This window comes from Physeter macrocephalus, chromosome 4 (assembly GCF_002837175.3).
Source record: "Physeter macrocephalus isolate SW-GA chromosome 4, ASM283717v5, whole genome shotgun sequence".
NCBI classification, from domain to species: domain Eukaryota; kingdom Metazoa; phylum Chordata; class Mammalia; order Artiodactyla; family Physeteridae; genus Physeter; species Physeter macrocephalus.
Window position 1 is genome coordinate 30,384,291 of NC_041217.1, and position 26,210 is coordinate 30,410,500.

A 26,210-nucleotide genomic window follows, 5' to 3' on the forward strand; every position below is an offset into this window, starting at 1 on the left:
TTAATAATTTTTCTTTGTTTTTAATTCTTGTCAATGTGATTACTATGTGTCTCGGCCTGTTTCTGCTTGGGTTTATCCTGCCTGGGACTCTCTGTGCTTCCTGGACTTGGGTGGCTATTTCCTTTCCCATGTTAGGGAAGTTTTCGACTATAATCTCTTCAAATATTTTCCGAAGCCCTTTCTGTCTCTCTTCTTCTCTGGGACCCCTATAATGTGAATGTTGGTGAGTTTAATGTTGTCCCAGATGTCTCTTAGTCTGTCTTCATTTCTTTTCATTCTTTTTTCTTTATTCTGTTCCATGGCAGTGATTTCCACCATTCTATCTTCCTGGTCAGCTATCCGTTCTTCTGCCTCAGTTATTCTGCTATTGATTCCATCTAGTGTATTTTTCATTTCAGTTATTGTATTATTCATCTCTGTTTCTTCTTTAATTCTTCTACGTGTTTTTTCTTTAATCCTTCTAGGTCTTTGTTAAACATTTCTTGCATCTTCTCAGTCTTTGCCTCCATTATTTTTCTGAGGCCCTGGATCATCTTCACTATCATTATTCTGAATTCTTCTTCTGGAAGGTTGCCTAGCTCCACTTCATTTAGTTGTTTTTCTGGGGTTGTATCTTGTTCTTTCAGCTGGTACATAGTCCTCTACCTTTTCATTTTGTCTGTCTTTCTGTGAATGTGGTTTTTGTTCCACAGGCTGTAGTAATGTACTTCTTCTTTCTGCTGTCTGCTCTCTGGAGGATGAGACTATCTAAGAGGTTTGTGCAAACTTCCTGATGGGAGGGACTGGTGGTGGGTAGAGCTGGGTGTTGCTCTGGTGGGCAGAGCTCAGTAAAACTTTAATCTGCTTTTCTGCCGATGCTTGGAGTGAGTTCCCTCTCTGTTGGTTTTTTGGCCTGAGGCGACTCAGTTCTGGAGGCTATAGGCTCTTTGGTGGGGCTAATAGCAGACTCCAGGAGGGCTCATGCCAAGGAGTACTTCCCAGAACTTCTGCTGCCAGTGTCCTTGTCCCCATGGTGAGCCAGAGACACCCCCCACCTCTGCAGGAGACCCTCCAACACTAGTAGGTAGCTCTGGTTCAGTCTCCTGTGGAGTTACTGTTACTTCCCCCTGGATCCTGATGCACACAGTACTTTGTGTTTGCCCTCCAAGAGTGGAGTCTCTGTTTCCCCCAGTCCTGTAGACGTCTTGCAATCAAATCCCACTAGCCTTCAAAGTCTGTTTCTCTGGGAATTCCACCTCCTGTTGCCAGACCCCCAGGTAGGGAAGCCTGATGTGGGGCTCAGACCCTTTACTCCAGTGGGTGGACTCTTGTGGTATAATTATTCTCCACTTTGTGAGTCACCCACCCAGTGGTTATGGGATTTGATTTTATTGTGATTGCACCCCACTTACCGTCTCATTGTGGCTTCTCCATTGTCTTTGGATGTGGGGTATCATTTTTGTTGAGTTCCAGTGTCTTCCTGTCAATGATTGTCCAGCAGTTAGTTGAGATTCTGGTGCTCTTGCAAGAGAGAGTGAGCACACGTCCTTCTACTCCGCCATTTTGAACCAATCTCCCAATGAGATATTTCTTGCCAGGAAAAGATGCCTGATGTGCTCCCGCTCCACACACACATGCACAGTAATTCAATGGATACTTATTGATTGTATGTTGTATGCCAAATACTGTGAAATGAACATGTAATAGAGACCTATTTAAGATAGAGCTTACGATTTAGTGGGAAAGGCAAATTTTTGTAGAGGTAATTTCCATACCTTTTTCTTACTAATAAAATTCAGTACTGAGAATTATCCATGAACTTATTTTAACATTTTGGAAAGCTCCTTCTAGTTTGTTTCTTTCCATCCCCTGAAACCAAAAAAGAAAAAGCCAATAATCTATAGCATTTTATGTTGGCTCAAAAAATATCCTCTTCCCATGTTAAGAGGCATATCCTAGTTCTGTTCTATTTGAAGGTATTCAACAGGTTCATTCTAGCTATATTCTTATGGTAACTGATGTAATAAAAATAATAGCACCATCTTACACTTGTGCAGGAAACTTCGAAACATTTTCTCATTTGGTTCTCTCAACAATCCAAAGTTACATTTTTCATAACTAATGGCAGGGATAGTATTGAGAAGGCCTTTCTATACAACAGATTTATAGCCTCTGGAAAGACATCTTTTAATACCCCTTTTCTCTGTGGATATTAGTCATTCTTTTTTTTATTAAACCCAAATTGGCCCACTGACAGTATGGATTCCTCCCATAAGTTTGGTTGGTTCATATATTGTTGGAAAAATAAAAACCTGAGCCCCACATTCCATTTGTAGATGTTTCTTAAGCTGACCACAGTTGGTTGGCCCCTGGATCCTGCTGTCCACCTTGGATAGACGTTCTGTCTTCAGTTTACTATAGCCTGCACTTGTCACAAATGCACAAGTGTTAATTTTCACCCAAGTTTTCTTTAACTTTGGCCTCTGATTCTGAGGCCCAGGGACAGCCCCAGAATAATGATACACATCTTCATAGTTTTTAGATCTCAGGAAGTTTTTACGATTTTGGAGTAATGATTTTGGTATGCACTGCTTCTTTTTAATGATGAAGGAAAATAGCCATGCCAAGGCAATTCTTATGCTTGTTAAAATGATGTATAGCAGGGTCCGCAACCCCTGGGCCATGGACCAGTACCAGCCTGTGGCCTGTTAGGAACCAGGCTGCACAGCAGGAGGCGAGCTGCAGGCGAGTGAGCAAAGCTTCATCTGTATTTACAGCTGCTCCCCATCGCTCGCATTACTGCCTGAGCTCCGTCTCCTGTCAGCATTATGATGAGTTGTGTAATTATTTCATTATATATTACAATGTAATAATAATGGAAATAAAATGCACAGTAAATGTAATGCGCTTGAATCATCCCCAAACCATCCCCCCTGCCAATCTGTGGAAAAATTGTCTTCCACAAAACCGGTCCCTGGTGCCAAAAACATTTGGGACCGCTGATGTATAGGATTTCCCTGGAAGTCCAGTGGTTAAGACTCTGTGCTTCCACTGCAGGGGGAACAGGTTCAATCCCTGGTTGGGAAATTAAGATCTCACATGCCGCGTGGCGCAAATGATGTATAAAGTAGGCTTATCTCATGAAAAATAGCAAAAAATTATTTATTGAGATACACCTGTAATTTAGGGTCTTCATGGAGCTATATTACTTTTATTTTTAGTATATTTTTAGGTTAAAAATAATCTGTCACTCAAAAATTATTTTGACTTTGTTTGCATTATATAGAATGCACTTCCATTTTATGACCCTAATCTGACTAATATATCTATCCTAGGTCACTGAAATGATTCTGGAAATGTCTCTTGAAGTTTGGTAAGTCCATTTATTTCGTTGGATGGAAAATATTATGAGTGATCCACTGATTGATTTTAATTATTAAAGAGTACACTTTTAATATATGAAATAACTCTGACACCTTTGAGTATCAAAAATGCATTAAATGTACTTTGGTTTTCTTTAGCTCTCTCCTAATAACTACAGCATTAAAAACAACAACAACAACAACAACAAAAAAAAAACTAATATTCTTTGCTTAGTTTTCCAGTAGTTTGGTAGTTAAATCATAAATGTCAGAAGAAGAGCCTTTAGAAGGGGCTCTTCCTCAAGTTAAATATATATTCCCATAGAAATAAATACAGCTATTGAAGCCCATTTTCATTGCTGATTCAGATAGGTATTAAAAATATGACAATGAACATACACAGGAAACTATAAGAGGAAAAACTGAAAATTGAGACTGTCTTTGTTCATAATGATCATCAAGAAAACAAATGGTTAAGTCCCATGATGTGTGTTGCTCTTTCAAAGTGGTCTCCAAAAATGAATGTTGGAAATTCATTTATTTATTTTCATATGGTGAGTCTTAGGGGAGTCAGGCCTGCCTTGAGAATTAGCTCATCTCTGACCTCATGCTGAGGTTGATAGATCCCACCTCCCTCAACCTCTCTGCATCTCTTGAACTTCCCTGTTGAAGTGGGTTTCCCAGAGTTACTAGTACACATTTTATTTACACGAACATCACAAAATTAGTGTAGCATTCTCATTTCTTATGATTTGCTAAATGAATGATGATGGATACATTGACATTAGGTTTAGGTATTTCTCTTATTTTGATCCCCAGAAAATGTTGGTTCAACTTAAAAAATTATTACATAAATTACTACTGTCATTCAATATATATCAGCATGTGTCAAAGGACAGTCCAACTTTTTTCGTTGTGTTATTTTCAATTACATCGATTCTTGCTTACAAGTGGTATATTTTGGCATGAGATTAGAAATATTTTTGTTACTTGGCTATGAAAGTAATTCTATTTGTTTTAATGGGAAGTGATCTCCACTGGTGTAATTAGGACAATATTATGCTTTAATAAAGCAGTTATCAAAAAAATGTTGGGAAAAAAACCTCAGCTAAATGTATACATAGGTCCAGAAGCAATTTACTATATATTTACAGTGAACTTTAATCACACTCTATTTTTATATGTTAATTTGTCTTGACTCTAAAATGAAATGTTGGACTTCGCTCGTGGCGATTAAGAGTCCGCCTGCCAGAGTGAAGTAATTCAGAAAGAGAAAAACAAATACCATATGCTAACACATATATATGGAATCTAAAAAAAAAAAAAAAGGTACTGATGAACCTAGTGGCAGTGCAGGAATAAAGACATAGACATAGAGAATGGACTTGAGAACATGGCGGGGGAGGGGAGGGGGAAGCTGGGGCGAAGTGAGAGTAGCATCAACATATATACACTACCGAATGTACAATAGTTAGCTAGTGGAAGTAGCAGCATAGCACAGGGAGATCAGCTTGGTGCTTTGCGATGACCTAGAGAGGTGGGATAGGGAGGGTGGGAGGGAGGCTCAAGAGAGAGGGGATATGGGGATATATGTATACATAGGGCTGATTCACTTTGTTGTACAACAGAAACTAACACAATATTGTGAAGCAATTATACTCCAATAGAGATCTATTTAAAAAAAAAAAAAAGAATCTGCCTGCCAATGCAGTGGGCATGGGTTCAATCCCTGGTCCGGGAAGATTCCCACATGCCATGGAGCAACTAAGCCCGTACGCCACAACTACTGACCCCACGTGCCGCAGCTACTGAAGCCCGAGTGCCAAGAGCCCGTGCTCCGGAACAAAAGAAGCCGCCGCAATGAAAAACCTGCACGCTGTGATGAAAAGTAGCCCCCACTCACTGCAACTAGAGAAAGCCTGCGCACAGCAACGAAGACCCCAACACAGCCAAAATAAATAAATAAATAAAATAAAATAAAGTGAAATAAAATAAATAAGATGAAATGTTCATTAAAGAAAAACTCAATTTTTCACGGAATGTCTTCCATTAAATATAAAATAAAATAAGGAAAGAAATTAATTAGAGAGTTAAAGATAGTACATAAAACAAGACACACACAAGCCATACGTCTGTTACTATATTTATAAAATTGCTCAACATATTTTGAATTTTCTTTTAGATATTTTTGTACTGATATCTTCTAAACATCTATGTTCATTGCTTTATTTGTAGATCTTTTCAAAATCATGCTTCTCATGTTTAATGTAAGATAATGATCAACATACTACATTACAAGGAACATGAGTTCCAGAATGAGAAGCCCTGGATTTAAATATCTACTTGCTAATTTTTTTAACAGTTGAAAGATTTCTAATTACTTTTTTACTCATTTGTAAAATAAGACAAGTACTTTATATCTATTGTGATGATTTAGCGAGGTGTTCTTCCTAAAGAGCATGTATTATAGGAAACTTTTCCACATGTATACACATGTTTGTGGTGGTACTGTTCATAGTAGTTTCAAAAAATTGGACATAATGTCAATATTTATGGATACATAAATTGTGCTCTAATTATATAATGAAAATACTCCATAATAGTAAATATATTTGAATTAGTTCTACTTATAAACACAGATGAATCTCAAAAACAAAATGTTCAATGGAAAAACATGATTTGCGGAATACATACAGTTGATAGCATTTATACAAAAATTAGAAACCTGTAAAGTGACTCTATATATTATTTAGACCTAAATGTATAATGTAAAATACAAGGCTACTGGGGACATTGGTTCATGATCTCTATTTTATATACAGTTCATCCCCAGACCTCCGATTTAGTATGGCTCTGTGTGACCAGGAGAAAGCTTTCCGACAACAGAGAAAAGAAAACATAAAGGAAAACATGAAGAAACTCCTGGGTCCAAAGAACAGTGAAGGCTTGTATTCTACACGTGACGTGAGTTGGAAATTTTTCAAATGTTATTGCAACTTAATAATAATTTTGTTTGTACTTTCTCCCAAATTCCACCCAAATGTGACAATATTGAGATTAAGCATTATTTCTCTATCTTTTTAAGATAAGGTAAGTGTTTCATAAACAGAAACTCTTTGAGGAAGATCATCACAAATGCTGCCCATATTTGGTAATATTTATCATATATAGATTTTAAAAGAGGAATAGGCAGACTGATGCACAAACAAGTTGTTCATTTCATTAGTAAGAAAAGTTTAACCTATAAAAGGATATAAAATGATCATTGAATTCATTTTAATACAGACTAAGATTAAACAATTGTGGGACTTATAATTACTGAACAAGAACAAAATGTTATAAATCTTAATGACAACAATTAACAAAAAATTTTCTTAAAAGATGTGAATAGGGAGATAAAGGGAAATATTTCAAATTATTACTATTTCATAGCAGGGAGTGAAAAGATATCATCCAAAATTGACCAACTAGTTAAAACAATAACCTCCACATTTTAATATTTTCATAATCCTAATTATAGAGAGATGTTAAAATTACAATATTTTCATCAACAAATATTGAAAGTACAATCCTTCAATTGTACTTTAATTTCTTTTTCTTCCCTTAAATTCCAGCAAAGTAAATGGCATTTATTGTTCAGTAACTTGTATTATACAATCCAGTTTTTGTCTGTCTATTCATTTATCCCTTCACTCATGTATCTATCTGTCTGTCTACCTATCTATCTACCTACCTACCTGTCCATTCATCCACCCATCCATCCATCCATAGGTCTATCCTTCTTTCTGAAATCTACAAAAATAAATTGCTGCCATAGTTAATAATACTGTATTATATATTTTAAAGTTGCTAAGAGAGTAGATATTAAAAGTCCTCATCACAAGAAAAAAATTTTATAACCATATGTGGGGATAGATATTAACGACTTATTGTGGTGATCATTTCACAATACATACAAATATCAAATCATTATGTTGTACACCTGAAACTAATATAATGTATGTCAATTATACCTCAATAAAACAAAATAAAAAAAAATGAATTGCTGCAATGATAATAAGGAAATTTCTTCTTAGTGGCATGTCAGGTAATTTTTTTTTTACTTATTTCTTTGAGCTTTTCTGTTAATTGAATATTTTAGAGGAACATAATTTATTTTTAGAAAGATATTTTCATTAAATATGTAAGTCAATATATATTTTATATCTATATATAAGCATATATATTTACCCCCATACATGTACACACAGACCAGAGATTAAAGATTACTGTAGATTAAGGACAAAATGCCACTGGAAATGAGAAATAAATTCTGAGTAAGGGGGCCAGATGGGTACCCCTGTCCCACATGTGATGGCACATTTCTAAATGTGTTTCTAGGTGGGTGTAGCAGGGGTCGAAAGCCAGTCTGGGCTTCTGGAGTGGCTTTTGGTACTATGGGAGCAAACTCTAAGGTAAAATATTGCTGATGGGGATTTTTGCTAAAAGGAAGCTTGGAGGAGAAGCAAAACCTCCATTGAAGCTTCTATTTAAACAAAAGAGACTGCTCTTCAATCATGCATCTTGTGGTTGCTTATTGTCTCCGGCTAATGAGTCCTTGAAGACACATCCTTCTGTATGTATTACTCAGAAGTTTCTAGCTTCCTGGGAAGTCTTTTTGGGTGTTTTGTTTGTTTGTTTTTCTGTAGTAAACCTTCCATCAGCAGTTCTACACCATCTTTTTGTCCTCATCCTTGTTTGGCATTGTTATGCCCTTGGAGCAGAGAAATGATATTTCAAGTTTTTTTGATTTCTGCCATTTCTCATTTGTTGAGACACTGTGCTGGGAACTTGAGGTGAATAAAACTGAAATGGTTAATACCAAACAGTCACTTTCCTTGGTGAGTTTAAAGCCCAGTTGGGGAGAAAGCCATTTCAGCAGATGAAACAGTGATGGAAATGGATACCTCTGTTAATTCATGGTCGTCAACTTCATTTGAGAGACCCGTGCTGGCTGTTTCAGTGTTTCCCAGCCTAGTTGCTTTCCATTTATTTAAAATGCTTTTTATTTCACTCCCAGCTGCTGATCCACCCTCTGCCTCCCTCACAGCTGATAGACTTGCCTCCTAATTAGAGAAATTAAAAGTTGTCAGGTGACAAATCTTTCATTTCTTGCCATAGGATTGACATGTTTCATAACCCGGGCTTACCCTTTGTCACTTCTCTCTGAGCTCAATGGAGGAAACAGCGCCTTTTCTTTCCAGAGTCACATCATCTCAGATATGGATTGCAAACCCCTGTTAGGAGCCCCAACATAGCAACTGTCCAGTCCTCCCAGGGCTGCTCCGCACCTCTGTTGTCTGCCTCCGTGTTTGTATGAAATTTTCCTGCTCTAAACTCTGATATAGAGAGAGAAAAAAGGAACCAAAAAAATCCCCATGGAATGTACATTCCCGTCTCCTTTCTGCTCTGCTTCTCTCATCTTCACAAACTTTTCCAAAGTTTCCTACACAATCTCATTCGACTTCCTTGCTTTCCTCAGGCTTCTGCCCTCATGACTCTACAGCAGCTGCTTTACTAGTCACAGGTACCAGCTAACAAAGGCAAAGGATCTTCTGGCCCTGTGTTCCCTAATTCTGTAGCTGCAAATGACTCATGTTTTCCTACTATTTTAATCATTCACTACCCTTCCCTTACTGTCTTCCCTTTATTTTCATCATGCCTCTCTGGTTCCCTTTACCAGATCTTCTTCCTCTGTGCATTATTTAAATGTGAGTTCTTCAAGACTCAGCCCTAGCCCCTCTTAAGAATTTTCTCTCCCTTCCATGTGTCACCCAGCACATTTGGGCTAAGAACTTTCACATGTATATCAACAACCTAGAATCTCTCTTCTGAGATTCACACCCGAATATCTATACCTCTTCTTTCTGATTCCTTCACTTGTATTCTTAACATCTCACACTCAACATGTCTGAATCTGTACACAAAATCCTCTGGTCCCTATAGTTCTACCGAAGCCTGTCCTCTTTCTTCCCACTTTCTGTTCACACTGAATTCAGAGTGAGCTTTTCAAGACACAAATATGATTCTATCCAAGCCAAGCTTAAAATCCTTCCCCTGCTCTTAGGACTGGCCTCACAGCATCTCTCCAGCTTCATGTGTTCCTGGTTCATCTCAAATCTCCCATGCCCCCTCCTCTAAGTGCCTCTTGGTTCCAGGTCTCTGCAGAACCCTTCCCAGGTGGCGCTCTTGCATGCATTGTTGCTTCTCTCTGCCTAGGCCTCGCCCTCCCCTCCCTCCCTCCAATCCACCCCCTTTTCAGTTAACTAACAGCCTCCCATTCTTTTTTTTTTTTAAATAAATTTATTTATTTATTTATGGCTGAGTTGGGTCTTCGTTGCTGTTCGCGGGCTTTCTCTAATTGCGGTAAGCAGGGGCTACTCTTTGTTGTGGTGCGCAGGCTTCTCATTGCGGTGGCTTCTCTTGTTGTGAAGCATGGGCTCTAGGTGCGTGGGCTTCAGTAGTTGTGGCTCACGGGTTCTAGAGCGCAGGCTCAGTAGTTGTGGTGCCCAGGCTTAGTTGCTCCGCGGCATGTGGGATCTTCCTGGACCAGGGCTCAAACCCGTGTTCCCTGCATTGGCAGGCGGATTCTTAACCACTGCGCTACCAGGGAAGCCCTCTATTTTTTTTTTTAACATCTTTATTGGAGTATAATTGCTTTACAATGGTGTGTTAGTTTCTGCTGTATAACGAAGTGAATCAGCTATACGTATACATATATCCCCATATCCCCTCTCTCTTGCGTCTCCCTCCCACCCTCCCTATCCCATGCCTCTAGGTGGACACAAGGCACCCAGCTGATCTCCTGAGAAGGCTTGGATGAAAAGATCCCAGTCTGAATGGCTGCATTAGAAAGTCTGTGGGGCATATTGGCGCAGATGTCCAGTAGCCTTTGGTCTTAGGTTTTCCTTTTCGAAAGGAAAGTTTCTGCCTCACCTCCCAGGCACTCCTCCTTTTGTGAAAAGGAATCTTCCTGGGAAAATGAAATTTGGCTTAATATTCATACAGATTGGCTTTTCTGCAGCAGATGGAGAATGAGGTAATTATGCTTTTCTCTGGGCTAGTCTTCAAAAATATTAAACTCGTGTTTTTGGAAGTCATTCCTCAAATTAAAACTTTTGATGTTGTTGTTTTGGATTTGGTCAAGCCATTTTTTTCTCTTGGCAGAAATCATCCGTTTAGATATATTCAGCACCACCCATTCCCATAACACAAATATCATTTTCCTATTTTGTGTTTCTCCTTGGCCAAGGGCCTCTTAAACTCCCATTTCCCTTGTTCCCTGCCAAGATCCTCACTTTCTTCACTGTCACTTTCACTTTCACTACTGGCTGGTTGGCCTCCTGAAGGTAAGGAGGAGCGGGCTGCTGTCTAAGATGGAACAGCCCTACTCAATTCTCGATGCAGAGACGGTGCCTGTCTTGTCCCCAGTTTTCAACAAATGGTTTGCAGCATCCAGTTTGGGACATCAGTGTCAAATTAAAATGTTAAATGAATTTGGGCGCCTTGCTTCTTTCCTCTACTTCACTTGTAAAATGGAGACAATGTCTCATTCAGCTAAAAGGATGAGGACTAAGCAGCCCGACCAATGTGTAAAGCACATCTTAGTTACTCAATACGATAGTAGCTATTAAACCAATACATGGGTGTTGCTATTACGTAACACCCCAGGACAATGTCAAATTCAATAAAACCTTAGCTTTCCTAATGAAAGCTAAGCTTTAGCTTAGCTAAAATTTTTCATTAGCTTTCCTAATGAAAAATAATGAATTAGTTAAATACTTAAGGTTTCTAGTAATCCAAGAGTTTCTTCTCTTAAGTAATAAGACTTTAAAAAAATTACTCTCAATAAAAAAAAAGGTTAATATGTATTGATTTTAATCATTTGGATGGAAGTCGTTCTAAAAAACGTAATTCTTTGCCCAGACTGAACTGATTTAAGTGCTGTCATGTCTGTGGCCTTTGCAATCAACTGCCATTTCTCCATGCTCTATATATTCCCTTGAAGTAATTTCTTCAAATCACCCCTTTCTCTTTCAACTTTGTTGTTGTGGAATTAAAATCTGATAAGTAAGCTTGTTGTTAGAACACTGTCTCTGATTAGTATAATTTCTCCATAAATAAAGGGCTGAGATCGTTCCTATGAGTAATATCTGTAACACTATGTGCATGGGAATTTTTGACATATTAGGGTTATTTAGAGGCCACTTCTTTTAAATTTTCTTGTTCCAAAATAGCTTTTGGTCAGATGTATTTTCCAGATTACAGTCTCGTCTGTGAAGTGAAATGCTGCTTTACAGTTTTCATGTCCCCACGTAACTGACCATAAAGGGAGCAAAGCTGGTTGGGGCACTCAGATCTGGAATTAGAATAGCAGGGAAATGAGAGAAGGAAATTTTACTCCAAACTTCATCAAAGAATAAAGGAGGAAATGTTTCCTGTCAAGGCAGAATATAAGGAATATACAATTAGATAGCTTTGGATGAAAATAGAAGTATATAGTGGTCCTTAAATAATATAATCTATTATATAGAGTGCTATTCTGTACTTAAGTTTGTCAGATAAATTAAGTGAAAAACTAGAGAAAAAAGAGACTGTCTAGTGACAGAGGGGGAGGCAAAGCAAAATAGTTTCTGCAGGAGGTAATAGAAATCGACCTTGAGTTGTCAATAAGAATTTTTATTCCTTTGTTTATTCTGTTTTCTTCATCTACAATATTCTTCCTCTTGCTTCCACCTTCATTATGACAATAGCACTTTGCTGTGTCAATTCTTATTCCTTTTAGATTGTAAACTTTTTGGGGCAAACAGTTTGAACTCCCCTTAGCTAGTTTTGAATGGGACCCAGAGCAAGAGAAGGCTCTCCAACAGGACTCAGTGACTGTGTAAGCTGCTCTGCCCCTTGGGCCATATGACCATTCAGATCCATTGATGCTTGAAGTGTGTGTGGCAGATAGGGATACTGTGGTAGGTGAAATTGGTGTTAGGCCTTGCCATCCTCTGTGGATAACTACCGTCCTTTGAAAAATAGCTTTTGGCCTGCTTACTGGGCCATAGTAGAGATTGATTGCTTAACCATGAGTGACCAAGTTATCATGTGACCTGAGCTGACCATCATGTTATCTGACCCACCAAGCCATAAAATTGGGTGTGCACAGATGCACTCCATCATCAGATGGAAGTGGAGTATATGAAACTGGGCTGAACAGGCCCTGAAGATACAAATAAGTTCCATGAAGAAGTGGCCCAAATGTCCATGTTCCCCATTCCTGTTACACTGCCTTCTCTTTTCCATCCTCCACCCAGAGCCTCATGGGGGAGATCCCTTCGATCAGTTGACAAAAGGAGAGAAAACTTGGGCCTTGTTAGAGGTGATTATACACACTATTTAGGCACCACTTGAAAGAGGACAGCTGCAGGGCTCAGCAACGTGGTCTTCCATTCACCAAGGCTGAGCTGGCTGCAGCAGCTGCTGAGTACTCAACTGGCCAGCATCAGAGTCCCCAACAACACTGAGTCCCCAAAATAGTAACATTCCTATGGGTCATCAGTCAGCTACCTGGTGGCAGATTGATTACACTGGACTTCTGCCATCCTGGAAGGGGCATGCTTTGTTTTTACCTGAATAAACACTTATTCTGGATGCAGATTTGCCTTCCCTGCACTCAAGGATTCTGCCCAAACTACCACCTGTAGATATACAAAATGCCTTAGTCACAATATTCCACACAGCATTCTGATCAAGGAACTCACCTCACAGCAGATGAAGGATGTCAACGGGCCATGTCATGGAATTTACCAGCCTTACCATGTTCTCCACCATCATGAAGTAACTAGCTTGATAGAATGGCAGAATACCTTTTGAAGACTCAGTTATAGTGTGAGCTCTGTGGCAATATCCTGCAGGGCTGGAACACGGTTTTCCAGGAGACTGTAAGTGCTCTGACTCAGCATCCAGTATTGGTGCTGTTTATCCCCAGGATTCCTGGGCCCAGGAGTGGAAGTGGGAATGGCACTGCTCACTATCACCCCTAGTGACCCACTAGCAAAATATTCATTTCCTGTCTGTGTGACCTTATAGTCTTCCGACTTAGAGGTCTTAGTTCTAAGATGGAAGGAATGCTCCCACCAGAAGTGGAACAATGATTCTACTGAACTGTAATTTAATACTGCTGCCTGACCTTTTGGGCTCCTCATGCCTTTGAACCAACACGCAAAGAAGGGAGCTACTCTCTTGGCTGGGGTGGTTGATCCTGACTATTAAAGGGAGATTGGACTCCTCCTCTAAGGTGGAGGTAATGAAAAGGATGTCTGGAATACAAGATATCCTCTGCGGTGTCTCTTAGTATTATCATGCCATGAGTTAAGTCAATGGAAAACTATAAGAACCCAATCCAGGAAGGACTACTAATGACCCAGACCCTTCAGGAATGAAGGTTTGGTTACTCACCAGCTGAGGTGCTTGTTGAAGGCAAAGAAAATACAGAATGGATAGTGAAAGAAGGTAGTTATAAATACCAGCTATGACCAGATGACCAGTTACAGAAATGAGACTGTATTTGCCATGAGTATTTCTTCCTTAGTTTGTTATGAATATGTTTGTGTGTGTGTGCATGTACACACAGAAATACAAAAACAGATTCATATTTAAGTTATGACGTATCAATGAGAAGAATAAGCATTGTTTAAGGACTTTGTATCCTTTTCTGGGGAAAGGATTAGTGCATTTCCAGTTGTACACAGGATATCTGTATCATGTTAGCCAGGAGTATGACCTTGTTATTGTCTTTCTTTGGATATTAAGTATGGTTGAAGGAGAGGTATATGGCTGCCGAGTTGAGAAGGGGTGGACTTGTGATGGTCAATTTGCATCAACTTGGAGGATGTTTTTTGATGCAATTAATATTTAAGTCAGTGAAATTTATGTAATCAGGTTGTCATCTGTAATGTGGGTGGGCCCCAATCTAATCAGTCAAAGGCCTGAATAGAACAAAAAGACCAGCCTCACCAAACAAGAGGGAATTCTCCAGCAGACTACCCTTGGACTTCATCTCAGGCATCAGCTCTCCTGGGTTTCTGCCTGCTGGTGTTTGGACTAAAACTGCATTATTTCTCCAGAGTTTGGAGCCTGCTGTTCCATACTGCAAATTTGGACTTGCCATTCCTCACACCTGTGTGATCCAGTTCCATAGATAGATAGATAGATAGATAGATAGATAGATAGCCTACCTTCCTATGTATCTACCTACCTATTGGTTCCATTTCTCTGGAGAACCCTGACTAATACAGGAACCAGGGAGGCAAAAGTCTTTATATAATTGTCAGAACTTAAAATCTATGAAAACATAAAAAAAAATCCTTGAGCACTTTAGAATTTTCTTTTGTGAGGGAGGAAATTAATAATATCTGCAAGCCAATGCATGAAGATAATTTAATCAAAACACAGCGTCTTTGGTAAATAAAAATTCATTTCCTGTAATCGTATGAGAGAAGTATGAGAAATATTCATTGATATCATTTATACACAAATATTGGTTCACTTAAGTCTAAATATAACCTAAAAACTCTTGGCAACTTTAATTTGTTTGATTTTTTTAGATTTAAAGCCCAGACTAACAGCTGCACCTTATAAGTCCTCAGTTATTCTTTGAAAGTTATTTCAGAATAACTATCACTATTAAAACATCCAAAGTTAGTCTATTTATTGCATAACATTGTGCTATCATCTGAAGTGATACATGAATCTGAAATGTAATTTGGCTAAATATCAAATGGTTTCCTCTCAATAAAGATTATTCTTTTCTTTCTGAATAATGGGGAAAAGGAAAGAGCATGAATTACATGTCAGTGACACCTCGGCTCACATCCTGGTTATCAGCAATCTGGATGTGAACAAGGTATTATATGTGTACACTCCATACCTCCTCTTCTGAGATGTGAAAATAATAATGATTTTGGGGGGATGAGAAGATTTTTTGTTTTTGAATTTTATTTATTTATTTTTTATACAGCAGGTTCTTATTACTTATCTCTTTTATACATATTAGTGTATATATGTCAATCCCAATCTCCCAATGAGGGATGAGAAGATTAAATGAAATAAATTTTCTTCATAAGTCTAATTTCCCTTTCTTTTTCATAGTTAATAAAAATTTATAATTTTATGGTTTAACATTTCATATTCTGTATGAGTTATAGAATATAGAACTACCAGTAGCAAAAAGCTTCAAATTCATTAATTCTACCCAATATTTTTACATATAAGTAAGGAGTCCAAAGAGGATTTTCTTTACCTAGGTCCCCCTAGTTGTAGGGGAAGCTTTCAGAGACAGAATGGAGTAGAGTGAATTAAAAGCTTTGGAGTCTGACAGACCCGGCTTTAAATCCGCAAGATACCACTTTCTAGATTTGAGACAGCGGAAAAATTATCTTCTTTGTGTTTCAGTTCCTTTATCTTTAAAATGGTAATAGGGAGTTCCCTGATGGCCTAGTGGTTAGGATTCTGGGCTTGCACTCCTGGGGCCCGGGTTCAATCCCTGGTTGGGGAACTAAGATCCTGCAAGCAAAAAAAAAAAAAGGAAATAGACCAGAAATTATACATATAAAATGGTAATAATATATATCTCATAGAGTTGTGAAAATTAAATGATGGATAAAAACAGATTAATTCATGTGCAATAAATAGAGGATAAATTATAATCTATACAGTCATTCAATTATTTCATTATTCAATTTTTATGTACAAATAGTATGACACTTTCTTTCACCTGACAGCAACCCAAATTTCTGACTTAAATATCTTACCTGAAAACCCTCTTTAAGAATTAGTGTAGGGCTTCCCTGGTGGCACAGTGGTTGAGAGCCCGCCTGCCGATGCAGGGGACACGGGTTCGTGCCCCGGTCCGGGAAGATCCCACATGCCGCGGAGCGGCTGGGCCCGTGAGCCATGGCCACTGAGCCTGCGCGTCCGGAGCCTGTGCTCGGCAACGGGAGAGGCCACAGCAGTGAGAGGCCCGCGTACCGAAAAAAAAAAAAAAAAAAGTAGGTAAAAAAAGAATTAGTGTAGGGCTTCCCTAGTGGCGCAGTGGTTGCGCGTCCGCCTGCCGATGAAGAATTAGTGTAAAGCAATAATGAAAACAATGGGTTACATAACACATGAATCCCAGTTTAATAAGTGGCTGTTTCCAGAAAATTCATGACATAAAAAAGTCATCCATAAGTATGTGTTGGGCTACTGGCACATGAAGAAGGACATCTGGGGAGTTGTTTTCTCAGGATTAAAGAGATTTTATGTTCAATTTTCCAACTTCTCTTATGAAATCTCTCTCTGAACAATAGCACAGGTTGTGTGTTATATGTTGAAATGAAACAGTGTAATCTGTTACTAAGAATTTTTTTACTCTGAACTACCTGACTTGTATTGGGTTTAATGTTAGTGTTGCAAGTAACCAAATCAACAGGCTTAAAATCCCCTCTGACTTCTTTTCCCCTCAAAGCCCTTCATAGTCTTATTTTTCCCAACTCCCTAGTATACTCCTGCTACAATAAGAAGGCTGGTCTTTTCATCTCAAAATCACATACCCTTTCTTATTTGTGCCTATTTTGGCCTGACCTTAGGCCCAGTGTTTGGCACATAGTAACAATAAATGGTTTACTATTATTATTACTATCACTATTATTGTATTGCCTATAAACTCAAGCCTTCATTCAAGGCCTAATCGAAATCCCTCCTTCTTCTCCTAATTTCTAATCCGGCTTCCTTACAACTACTCTTAATATTAATACTATATTATACTCCATTCACCCACTTTATAACCCACTTTAGTTTCCTATCTTAGCTTTCCTCCCTCTCCATAGAAGTTTTTAAGAACTTATATATTTTACTTTATTTACAATTTTAAAACTATGTTTGAGAGCATTCTGTTCATCTGAACATATACAGGTTCAAAGCCATTTAAATTGCTGCATTGCAATGAACTGGTAGACTGTGTTTTCATTGATGAGGTCTTCAATTTGCATCTGATTTGATGGCCACTGAGTATTAGAGAAGAGCCCTGAATTTGGAAATTAGTGCTAGGTGTCCTGCTATTCACTGTTCTACCTCCAATAAGACCTAACCTCTAGAGACTTCCCTTTCTCTATGAAAGAATTCTGTAGGCTTTTTCATCTTTTTAGTTCTAAAATAATGATTCTGTGTATATATTTATTTATTTATTTATTTATTTATTTATCACATTGGTGAGTGACACCCAAGAGTCAGGATCCAAGTTCTGGGAACACAATGCAGGTGTATTCTCATATCTGCTTTTAAATTCAAATGTTGCTATATCACACATCATGTAGTCTCTGAAAAACTCCTTTGTACACTCATGAGAGAATGAGAATGAAAAAAAGGAAGATAAGATCTTCCTGCTATTATGAAAATAGTTTTGACCTTGTGGACCCCCTAAAAACTATGCACACTTTGAGAACTGCTGGGTATAGGGAAACAACCAGCTCTCTTAGGCAATAATGGTTCAGGACCACAAGGAAAATGACAATATCTCCCTCTTCAAGGAAACACCCTTGCATTTCAGTCACGTTATAGACAGCCTATTTTACTGCAAAAACTCTTCATTGGCTTATGCTGCTCCCATCTCCAGAGCAGCCTCCTTCCCTGCCCTCATCTCTCCCTATGGAATAACTGTGCATCTTTAATATCAAGCTCAGGTTTCTTCTTTGTGAAACTTGCTCCACCACTCCAATCCCTCTGACTGAAATTGACCACATCTTCTAGACCTCATGTACTGCCAGCCTGTAGCATTTGACTTTGGTAAGGTGTACTACCAGGAGCCTGGGGTTTGACTCTTGACTCAACTCTGCTATTTATTGGTTGCATGACCCTGAAAAAGTTTTCAAGGTCTTGGTTTTAAGTGCATTGGTTTCCTCATCTGTAAAATGGAAACCTCATAGTGATTTTGTGAAGATTAAATAAGACAATTTCTGTAAAATACTAACAGCTCCTACCAGATAATAAGAGCTCAGTGAATATCATCTATTCCTGTGTTTCTTGTTGTCATAATTATTATTACATTTCTGCCTCACTCAAATTAACTATATTCCCCAGATCCACCCTGGGGATACTTGAAACATAGAGACCACTTAATCAGATTGATGAATGAATTAAAGAATGAAGAAATAAATTTTATAGGTTTTTTTTGTAGTTGATTAAGTTCTTTTTGATGGCTTAAGTAATAGCATATTTTTGAAATGGGTCAGCATAAAGGAGTGCTAAGAATTCTGAACCAAGAAGGCAAGGTGCTTACTCAACTGCAGATTACCAGCTAATAGATCTTATACAAGTAATAGCATCCTTTCAGAACTTCCATCTGAAAATGAGCAAATACTTTTTTGCTCATTTTACAGCAATTTTGAGAGGATCAAATAAAAATAAAAAACTACACCCAAAAGCAAGCCCCAAACTGCAAGGAGTCAAGCAAATATAAAGGATTATTGTTGCTATTGTTGTTGTTATCAAACAGAGTTAGTTGGCTATTTTAATAATGTCTGCTTTCTAATAGACATTAATTCTTGATTTTCTTCAATGAAACATTATTTTCTTCTTTTTAACAATTCGATATTATCAAGGTATGAGTGAACTTACAATTCTTTGTTACCAAATGTGGGACATAGAAAAACAGAAATGAAAATGACATATTTTATGATTTTACTTTACAAATGATCTCTGTGTTTCATCATTCCAGGTGCCTGTGGTGGCCATACTGGGCTCAGGTGGGGGGTTCCGAGCCATGGTAGGATTCTCCGGTGTGATGAAGGCACTGTATGAATCAGGAATTTTAGATTGCGCTACCTACATTGCTGGTCTTTCTGGATCTACGTGGTTAGTATACATTTTAAATCTTAGTTTTATCATCCTAAATGCTTAGCATTTATCTACCTGAAACTTAGAAAAGAAATGAGGATTTAGAAAACTGACATTAACTTCAAATTACTGAAATATTCCAGCTTGATGCAGTAATTTGTTTCTTAAAAATATTTTTTAAGGCAAATTCATACCTAATGATGACTGTTGTCATAAGTTTGCTCCCTTTAAGCCCATTTGTGACTTAAAATGTAGTTAAACATAAAACAAAAACAAGGTCAATTGAAATAATTCTATAGAAATATCTCAGAAGTGGAATAACATACTCCACCCATAATTGATTTAATCTTCCTATAATTTACTGATTTGTAATCTTGCAGCGATCATGTCTAAGTCTACATGATTCACTAGGTATTCATTTTCTTCTTTAAGGCAAATAGAATGAAATGCAAGATACCTTAGTATACAGAAGAAGGAAACAACTTTTGAATGAAGAAATGCAATAAATTTCACTAATTTATATCTAATTATGAAATTAATCCTTTATATGTATCTAAGCTCAGCTAAATTTGGAGACAGAGTTAAAGCATCTGCATGTATAATATTTGTATACTGTAGATTTGCCTTTTCAAGAATATATTTATAAAACATTTTCAAAGACAATACTATGTACTTTTTGGTTTGCTTACCTCACATAAGTACATTGAAAATCAAATATTTAGTCCTTGCTTAGATGTCTCAAATAAAAGTTATCACCTTATTATAGAACTTCTGATATTGGCTTATAAGGCCTTTTAGTCACTCAGCCATGATAAAACTTATCTTTTATAATATTTTATTTTACATAAATATATAACATGTATTATATAAGTATATATCATAATTACAATATATATAATAATATATATTATATATTTCTATATTTTAAAATTTCTGTGTCTTCTCATCCTGTGAGATGGCTATGAGTTTCTTCATCTTTCAAGTAAAGAAAATATGATTCAGAAGGCAAGTGATTTGTCCAAGATCACTAGCAGAGCCAACATATGGACTTAGGATTTCGATCCCCTACTCTAGGTTCTTTCAACTAAACCAGAACATTTTCTTGGACAGCTATATATTCTACGTCAGTGGTCCCCAACCTTTTTAGCACCAGGGACCGGTTTCATGGAAGACAATTTTTCCATTGGGGGGGAGATGGTTCAGGAGGTAATGCCAGCAATGGGGAGAGGCAGATGAAGCTTCACTCGCTTGCCTAATGCTCACCTCCTGCTGCGTGGCCCGGTTCCTAACGGTCCGTGGCCCGGGGGTTGGGGACCCCTGTTCTACATAGAGATTCACGTTTAAAGAGTCTATAGTTTCTTAAATATTTTGAACCAGATTCTTTAGCTAAAAAACAAAAACTTAGAACCATGGTTGCCACCTTCTTTGTATGTACTCTCAAAATGATTTGTCTTTTTTGAAAGAAAGGTGTAGCCCATCATTATTCTTTCCCTTGAAGGAAAGAGCATGCACCTGCCTGTTTAATGAGTAATATGAATGTGCTGGAAAAACTTGGACCCTTAGATTAATTCACCTATTCAAGCATTTTATTATTACTCTTCAGGTAGTTTTCTTTATCTGTATTCACTGATTTTTAGATCCCTGTGGTCCATCACTGACTAATACATTGCAAGAAGCTTGCTTTCTTAAATTCATCTAACAAAGAAAGACCAGGCCTTGAGTGCTATTTTAGTGGTGTCATAGTGTATATTTGTGTTTAATTAGAGCTGCAGTCATTGCTTTGGATATAGATTTGGGAAAACATCTAAGATCCCCTCTCAGGGTTCTGAAAACAAGTCCTACAAAATGTAATTAAGAGAATTTTAGATGTTACAGGCCAATCATTTAAATACTATAGGCCACCTTAAATTCCTGCTCTATCCTTCAGTGTCTAATTTCCTCAAAAGTTAGCCTTTTCTTTTTTTTTTTTAATGTATACATTTTAATGTCGCAGGAAGTTGACTTTAGAATTAGCCTATCTCTTTTTTTTTTAACATCGTTATTGGAGCATAATTGCTTTACAATGGTGTATTAGTTTCAGCTATACGTATACATATATACCCATATCCCCTCCCTCTTGCATCTCCCTCCCACCCTCCCTATCCCACCCCTTTAGGTGGTCACAAAGCACTGAACTGAAGCCTTTTCTTAGTTATTCTATTTCCTTAAAATCCATGTACTCCTAAAATCCTACAATCATTTTTCACCAAGGGGCCACATAATTTCCAAATATAATGGTGTCTTTTGAAGTTCTTATTCTCCTCAACTTTTGGGGGGAGTCAGGGAGGATGAAGTTGGGAGTTGAGATACTTCACACATTGAATTGTCCCTCTTTCAAATCCCTCCTACCATGCCTTTTCCCCCCATCCTCTCTGATTGCTCTCTCCTCATAGCTGTCTTTTCTACTTCCACTACTTTTCTCCTTAAAATGAGCTTTCCTCCAGGACCTCCCTTTTGTTCTATTATATCGACGCATCCTCCCTTGGTAATTTCACCAATTTCTACCACTTCAGCTATTACCATCAATAATTTAATTCGTAGTTCTTCAAAACATCCAAAAAATTACTGGAAGGAAGGAAGGCAGGAAGGAAGGAAGGAAGGAAGGAAGGAAGAAAGAAAGAAAGAAAGAAAGAAAGAAAGAAAGAAAGAAAGAAAGAAAGAAAGGAGAGAAACAGAGAGAAGGAGAGAGAGAAGGAGAGAGAGAGAAAGAAAGAAAGAAAGAGAGGAAGGAAGGAAGGAAGGAGGAAGGAAGGAGGAAGGAAGGAAGGAGGAAGGAAGGAGGAAGGAAGGAAAGAAGGAAGGGAGAAAGAAAACCCTAATGGACAATGCAGAGTAGCCATCAGAGAAGAGAATCAAGGGAAGATGAGTTTGCAGGGGTCAAGCGTGGGAGTGCTTCACAAAGTAGTGGGTATTTTAATAGAGGAAAAATCTATGAGAAGCTTCGCTTAGAACTGGGTTTGGAGATTTCATGGTTTTAGTGAAAATTACTAGATAAAGTAAATGAAGGGCACTTTTGATTATGAAATTACAAATAAGAAATGAATAGGAGATGAAAGAAAGAAAGGTGGGAATGTGAACCTTAGTAGGAGCCATCTATTATTTCAAGACGGGGAATATAGGACCCAGGAAATGTTTTTGTTTTATTTTGTTTTCAGAATAGAAAAGACTAGAGCATTTTTGTAGAAGTCTGAGGTGCAGGAAATAGTGTAGAGGGATAGATGGAAGATAAAGAAATAGATGGATCTTGGATATAAAGAGATTCGGGCAGAGACAGGACAGGACAAGATAAAAAGCACAAGTGAAGCTATTTTTTTTTTAAATTTTTTTAACATCTTTAGTGGAGTATAACTGTTTTACAATAGTGTGTTAGTTTCTCCTTTACAACAAAGTGAATCAGTTATACATATACATATGTTCCCATATCTCTTCCCTCTTGCGTCTCCCTCCCTCCCACCCAAGTGAAGCTATTAACCATGGAGGAAAGAGACACTTCCTGAGACAAAATAAAAGGTGGTCAGGATGATTCATATTAACAATTTTCTCTCAAACACTATACGTGAAAAGGTAGAAAGTTCCAAGGAAGGAATTTGGAAACACTTGGAAAAAGAAAGTACACTCTTGTGTTGTATAAGTTTTTATATTCTGCTGATACATGACCATTACCTGGCACAAATTATGGAACTATCTGGAGAAGGCTTGGACCTCCCGTAAAGTTTTCTGTGATCACAGAAGAGAATTTTATGTAAGACAAAGCTTTTCTTATAATTGATACTATCTTTATGATAATTATTTCTGAAATTATTTTTGGATGATAGTTGTTATTCATTAGATGTAAGAATTAGCCGAGCAGGAGAACTGGCCTGAGTGAACTAGTAACAGTAATCCTGTGTTCTTTTGCTCAGTGAGCACAGCTCTCTTCCTCAGCACAGCTGTTCATTTGTGGTGTCACAGGGCTATTGGATTTTGACTGCTGTGTTTGTATGACATTACCGTCTAAAGAGAAATGAGAGCAGCTCTGTGTCTATAGGCAATGGGACCCAATTCATTAAGGTATAAAAAAGAATTCAAGAATGAAAACTTTCAATTTAACATCTGAAGAATTAGTGGGACATTGAAAAATGAACCAATTTTAATAGGAACTGGCCTGTAAGAAATGATAGGCTAAAAGATCAAGATTATGTTAGAGAAAATATGTGTTTGAGGTGAGGACTGTGCTAACGAACCTCTCCCACTTGTCACATGTTTAATGACTAAATGAAGACTTGCATAAGTACTGCATTTTGGGGGAAAATTAATCTAGGAATTTCTTTAGGATTTCAGGATATTTGCTTCACAATGTCGAGGGTCTTGTTAAGACATTCCAAACCTTAACTGCATATAAAAATCACTTCTGGCACTTTTTTAAACAGAGAAATTCTAAATGTTTACCCCTGAAGATTCTGATTAGAAAGGTCCTGGGGAGCCAGACACTGATATTTTAAAACTTTGACTCTGTGATTTGGAGGCAGAAAGTGAACTGAGAATTCCTTGTTCCCTGGCATAATTTAAATTTTTTTTTAACTTTGTACTTAGCCTAAAATGCATTCATATGGAGAGAATGAGGTGTCCCATCATATAAATATATTGAAAAATTAGAGATGAATATTTTCAGATTTATAGAGAAATAAATTGAAGACCCTTTCATTCAATAATTATTTATAGAGGCCCTGCTATGTCTAAGACACTTAGTTTTTGAAACTTGATTGGTATAATTGGGAGTCACTTATTGGTGAAGAGATGAAAATTAAGGCTTAACTACAGAGTTGATGCTTGTGTGCTTTAGATGGTAATATGTCCACAGAAGCTTATGATAGCTGAATTCTGCCTTGGTGCAATCAAAGAAACAAACAAACAAATAAAAAGCAAAAAAAGCAATTTAAGGAAAACTGATCATTGCCTGCTATTCCATCTTTAGCTGTCACCAAAGCCAAAATCCAAGTCTTAGATGTCACCATAATGATGTCATGAAATGTCTATCCAACTCACACTTATTACTTCTAAGGAAAATGGGCTCATAAATGCTGAACAAGCAGAGAACATTATCTCTGCTTTACAATGCAAATGGTTGAGGTATTCTAGGTCTTTATGTCTTTCCATAGGGCTTGTATACTCGAGCCAACTGCTTCATGGGAGGGAAAGAAAGAGAGAAAGGGGTAGAGAGAGACTCCCCAAGCGAATGAGTTTACTTCAACCTTTAGAGAGCAGAAATGGACTGCAACCGTTCTACATGGAGCAAAAAAGAGAGAACTGGACTGACATGCATATACACTTGACCTCTTAAAATGATCTGCCCCTGAAACTGTGGCACAGATTCCTAGGTTTTGAGCAATCTCTGAACGTCAGAGGAAGGATTTTCTTAGTCTAGATCCAATGGCGAACATTGGGAGGAAGGGAAGAGAAAAGAGGAGCCTCCAGATCTTGCTGGAGGAAATCCATGAGGCTGAGGCACTTGTTAGAATCATACGTTGATTCATTTTAAAGACCAACTAAATATAGAGGAGAAAAGAAGTCTTAAATAACGTGAATGAGATGTGAGTAATTACATCATTCTGCTGAACAGTTAGAAATGACAACTTCCAATAGCAGAATGATCTTATCATTTCCTCTTCACCCACCTTAAAAAAAAATTCTGTGGCTAAATTGATTTCTGCTGACATTGTTTTTTTGATTCTTTTCCTTATTTTTATCCTGCTTCATTAAGGAAAGGATTTGATGTATCTTAGTAATAAAGTAAAACTGGATAGCATACAATAAAGATAGAAGTGGAAAAAAGTATGTTTGTGTGTGTGTAATATATATATATGTATAAAACTAGAAACTAGATTAAAAGTTCATGCTATAACCTGTAGCTTTGGGAGGCATGAGACACAGACTTTGGTTTCAGGTTTCTAGAATTCAAGGCAAAATCCAAACTATGCACAGTTATATAATGCACATTTTTAATAAGTTAAGGGTAAGCCAATGATCCATGGATATAGAAATTATTCTAGATACTAAGACCAGTAAAGAATTTCTTAATGTTCTCATAAAGAATGAAACATATCCTGAATAGTTCCAGAACTGATCACTTAGAGACTCAAAGAGAAGTTTTATTTTCCCATTTTTATTGTATCCTTAAATACAAACCAATATCATTACACCAATGTGTGCATTTATTGAAAAGCATGATGAGGTCCAGAATCAGATCTTTTTTCATCTAGATGAATCATGTGGTAGACCTTGGAATAACTATAGGAATGGATGGACTCTGCATCTTTCTAGCAATCTCACCTGTATTTCTAATAGATATTTGGTGATTATACCAGGCTTGAGTTCAGAGTAAGTCTATCTGTTTTATCGTTATCTCATGTTGTGAGAAATGTTAAGAATCCAGTTTATATAATAAAGATCTTTTAAGAATGTTTAATTTTTTTGCAGAGCATGTGTTCCATTTTAGGTCTGTCATCACTCTTCATTTGTTAAGTTTTAATTATTCTCAGTTTGTCTCTAAAGAACTCTGAATCCAACAAGAAATTCTAATTTAATGTGTAGTGGGAGTAGTTTGATCTCTAAGAACTGAAATCTTACTTTAAAGATTTTTTTTAAATAAAGGCTATCAGGGGAGAGGACAGATTTTAAATTCGAGTTCTATTATTAATTGGGGAACTGTGAACATGTTATTAATTTATATTAAAAAAATTTTTTTTTTCTGTAATAGTTTTTTTTTTTAACATCTTTTTTGGAGTATAATTGCTTTACTATGGTGTGTTAGTTTCTGCTTTATAACAAAGTGAATCAGTTATACATATACATATGTTCCCATATCTCTTCCCTCTTGCGTCTCCCTCCCTCCCACCCTCCCTATCCCACCCCTCTAGGTGGTCACAAACCACCTAGCTGATCTCCCTGTGC

At 37.4% G+C, this 26,210-nt stretch overlaps 1 protein-coding gene across 9 annotated transcripts in view; it reads left to right on the forward strand.

Moving 5' to 3' along the window:
• Window positions 1-26,210, forward strand: part of PLA2G4A (phospholipase A2 group IVA) — a 164,823-nt gene that overhangs the window by 92,593 nt on the left and 46,020 nt on the right. For all 9 annotated transcript variants that reach the window (XR_008617046.1, XM_024133765.3, XM_024133766.2 and 6 more), the window contains exons 6-8: window positions 3,315-3,352; window positions 6,164-6,305; window positions 19,123-19,259. Coding sequence is in view for 8 of the 9 variants with exons in the window: in XM_024133765.3 (XP_023989533.1) it covers window positions 3,315-3,352; window positions 6,164-6,305; window positions 19,123-19,259 (317 nt within the window). In the remaining variant the exon portion in view is untranslated. The remainder of the gene's footprint in view (window positions 1-3,314; window positions 3,353-6,163; window positions 6,306-19,122; window positions 19,260-26,210) is intronic.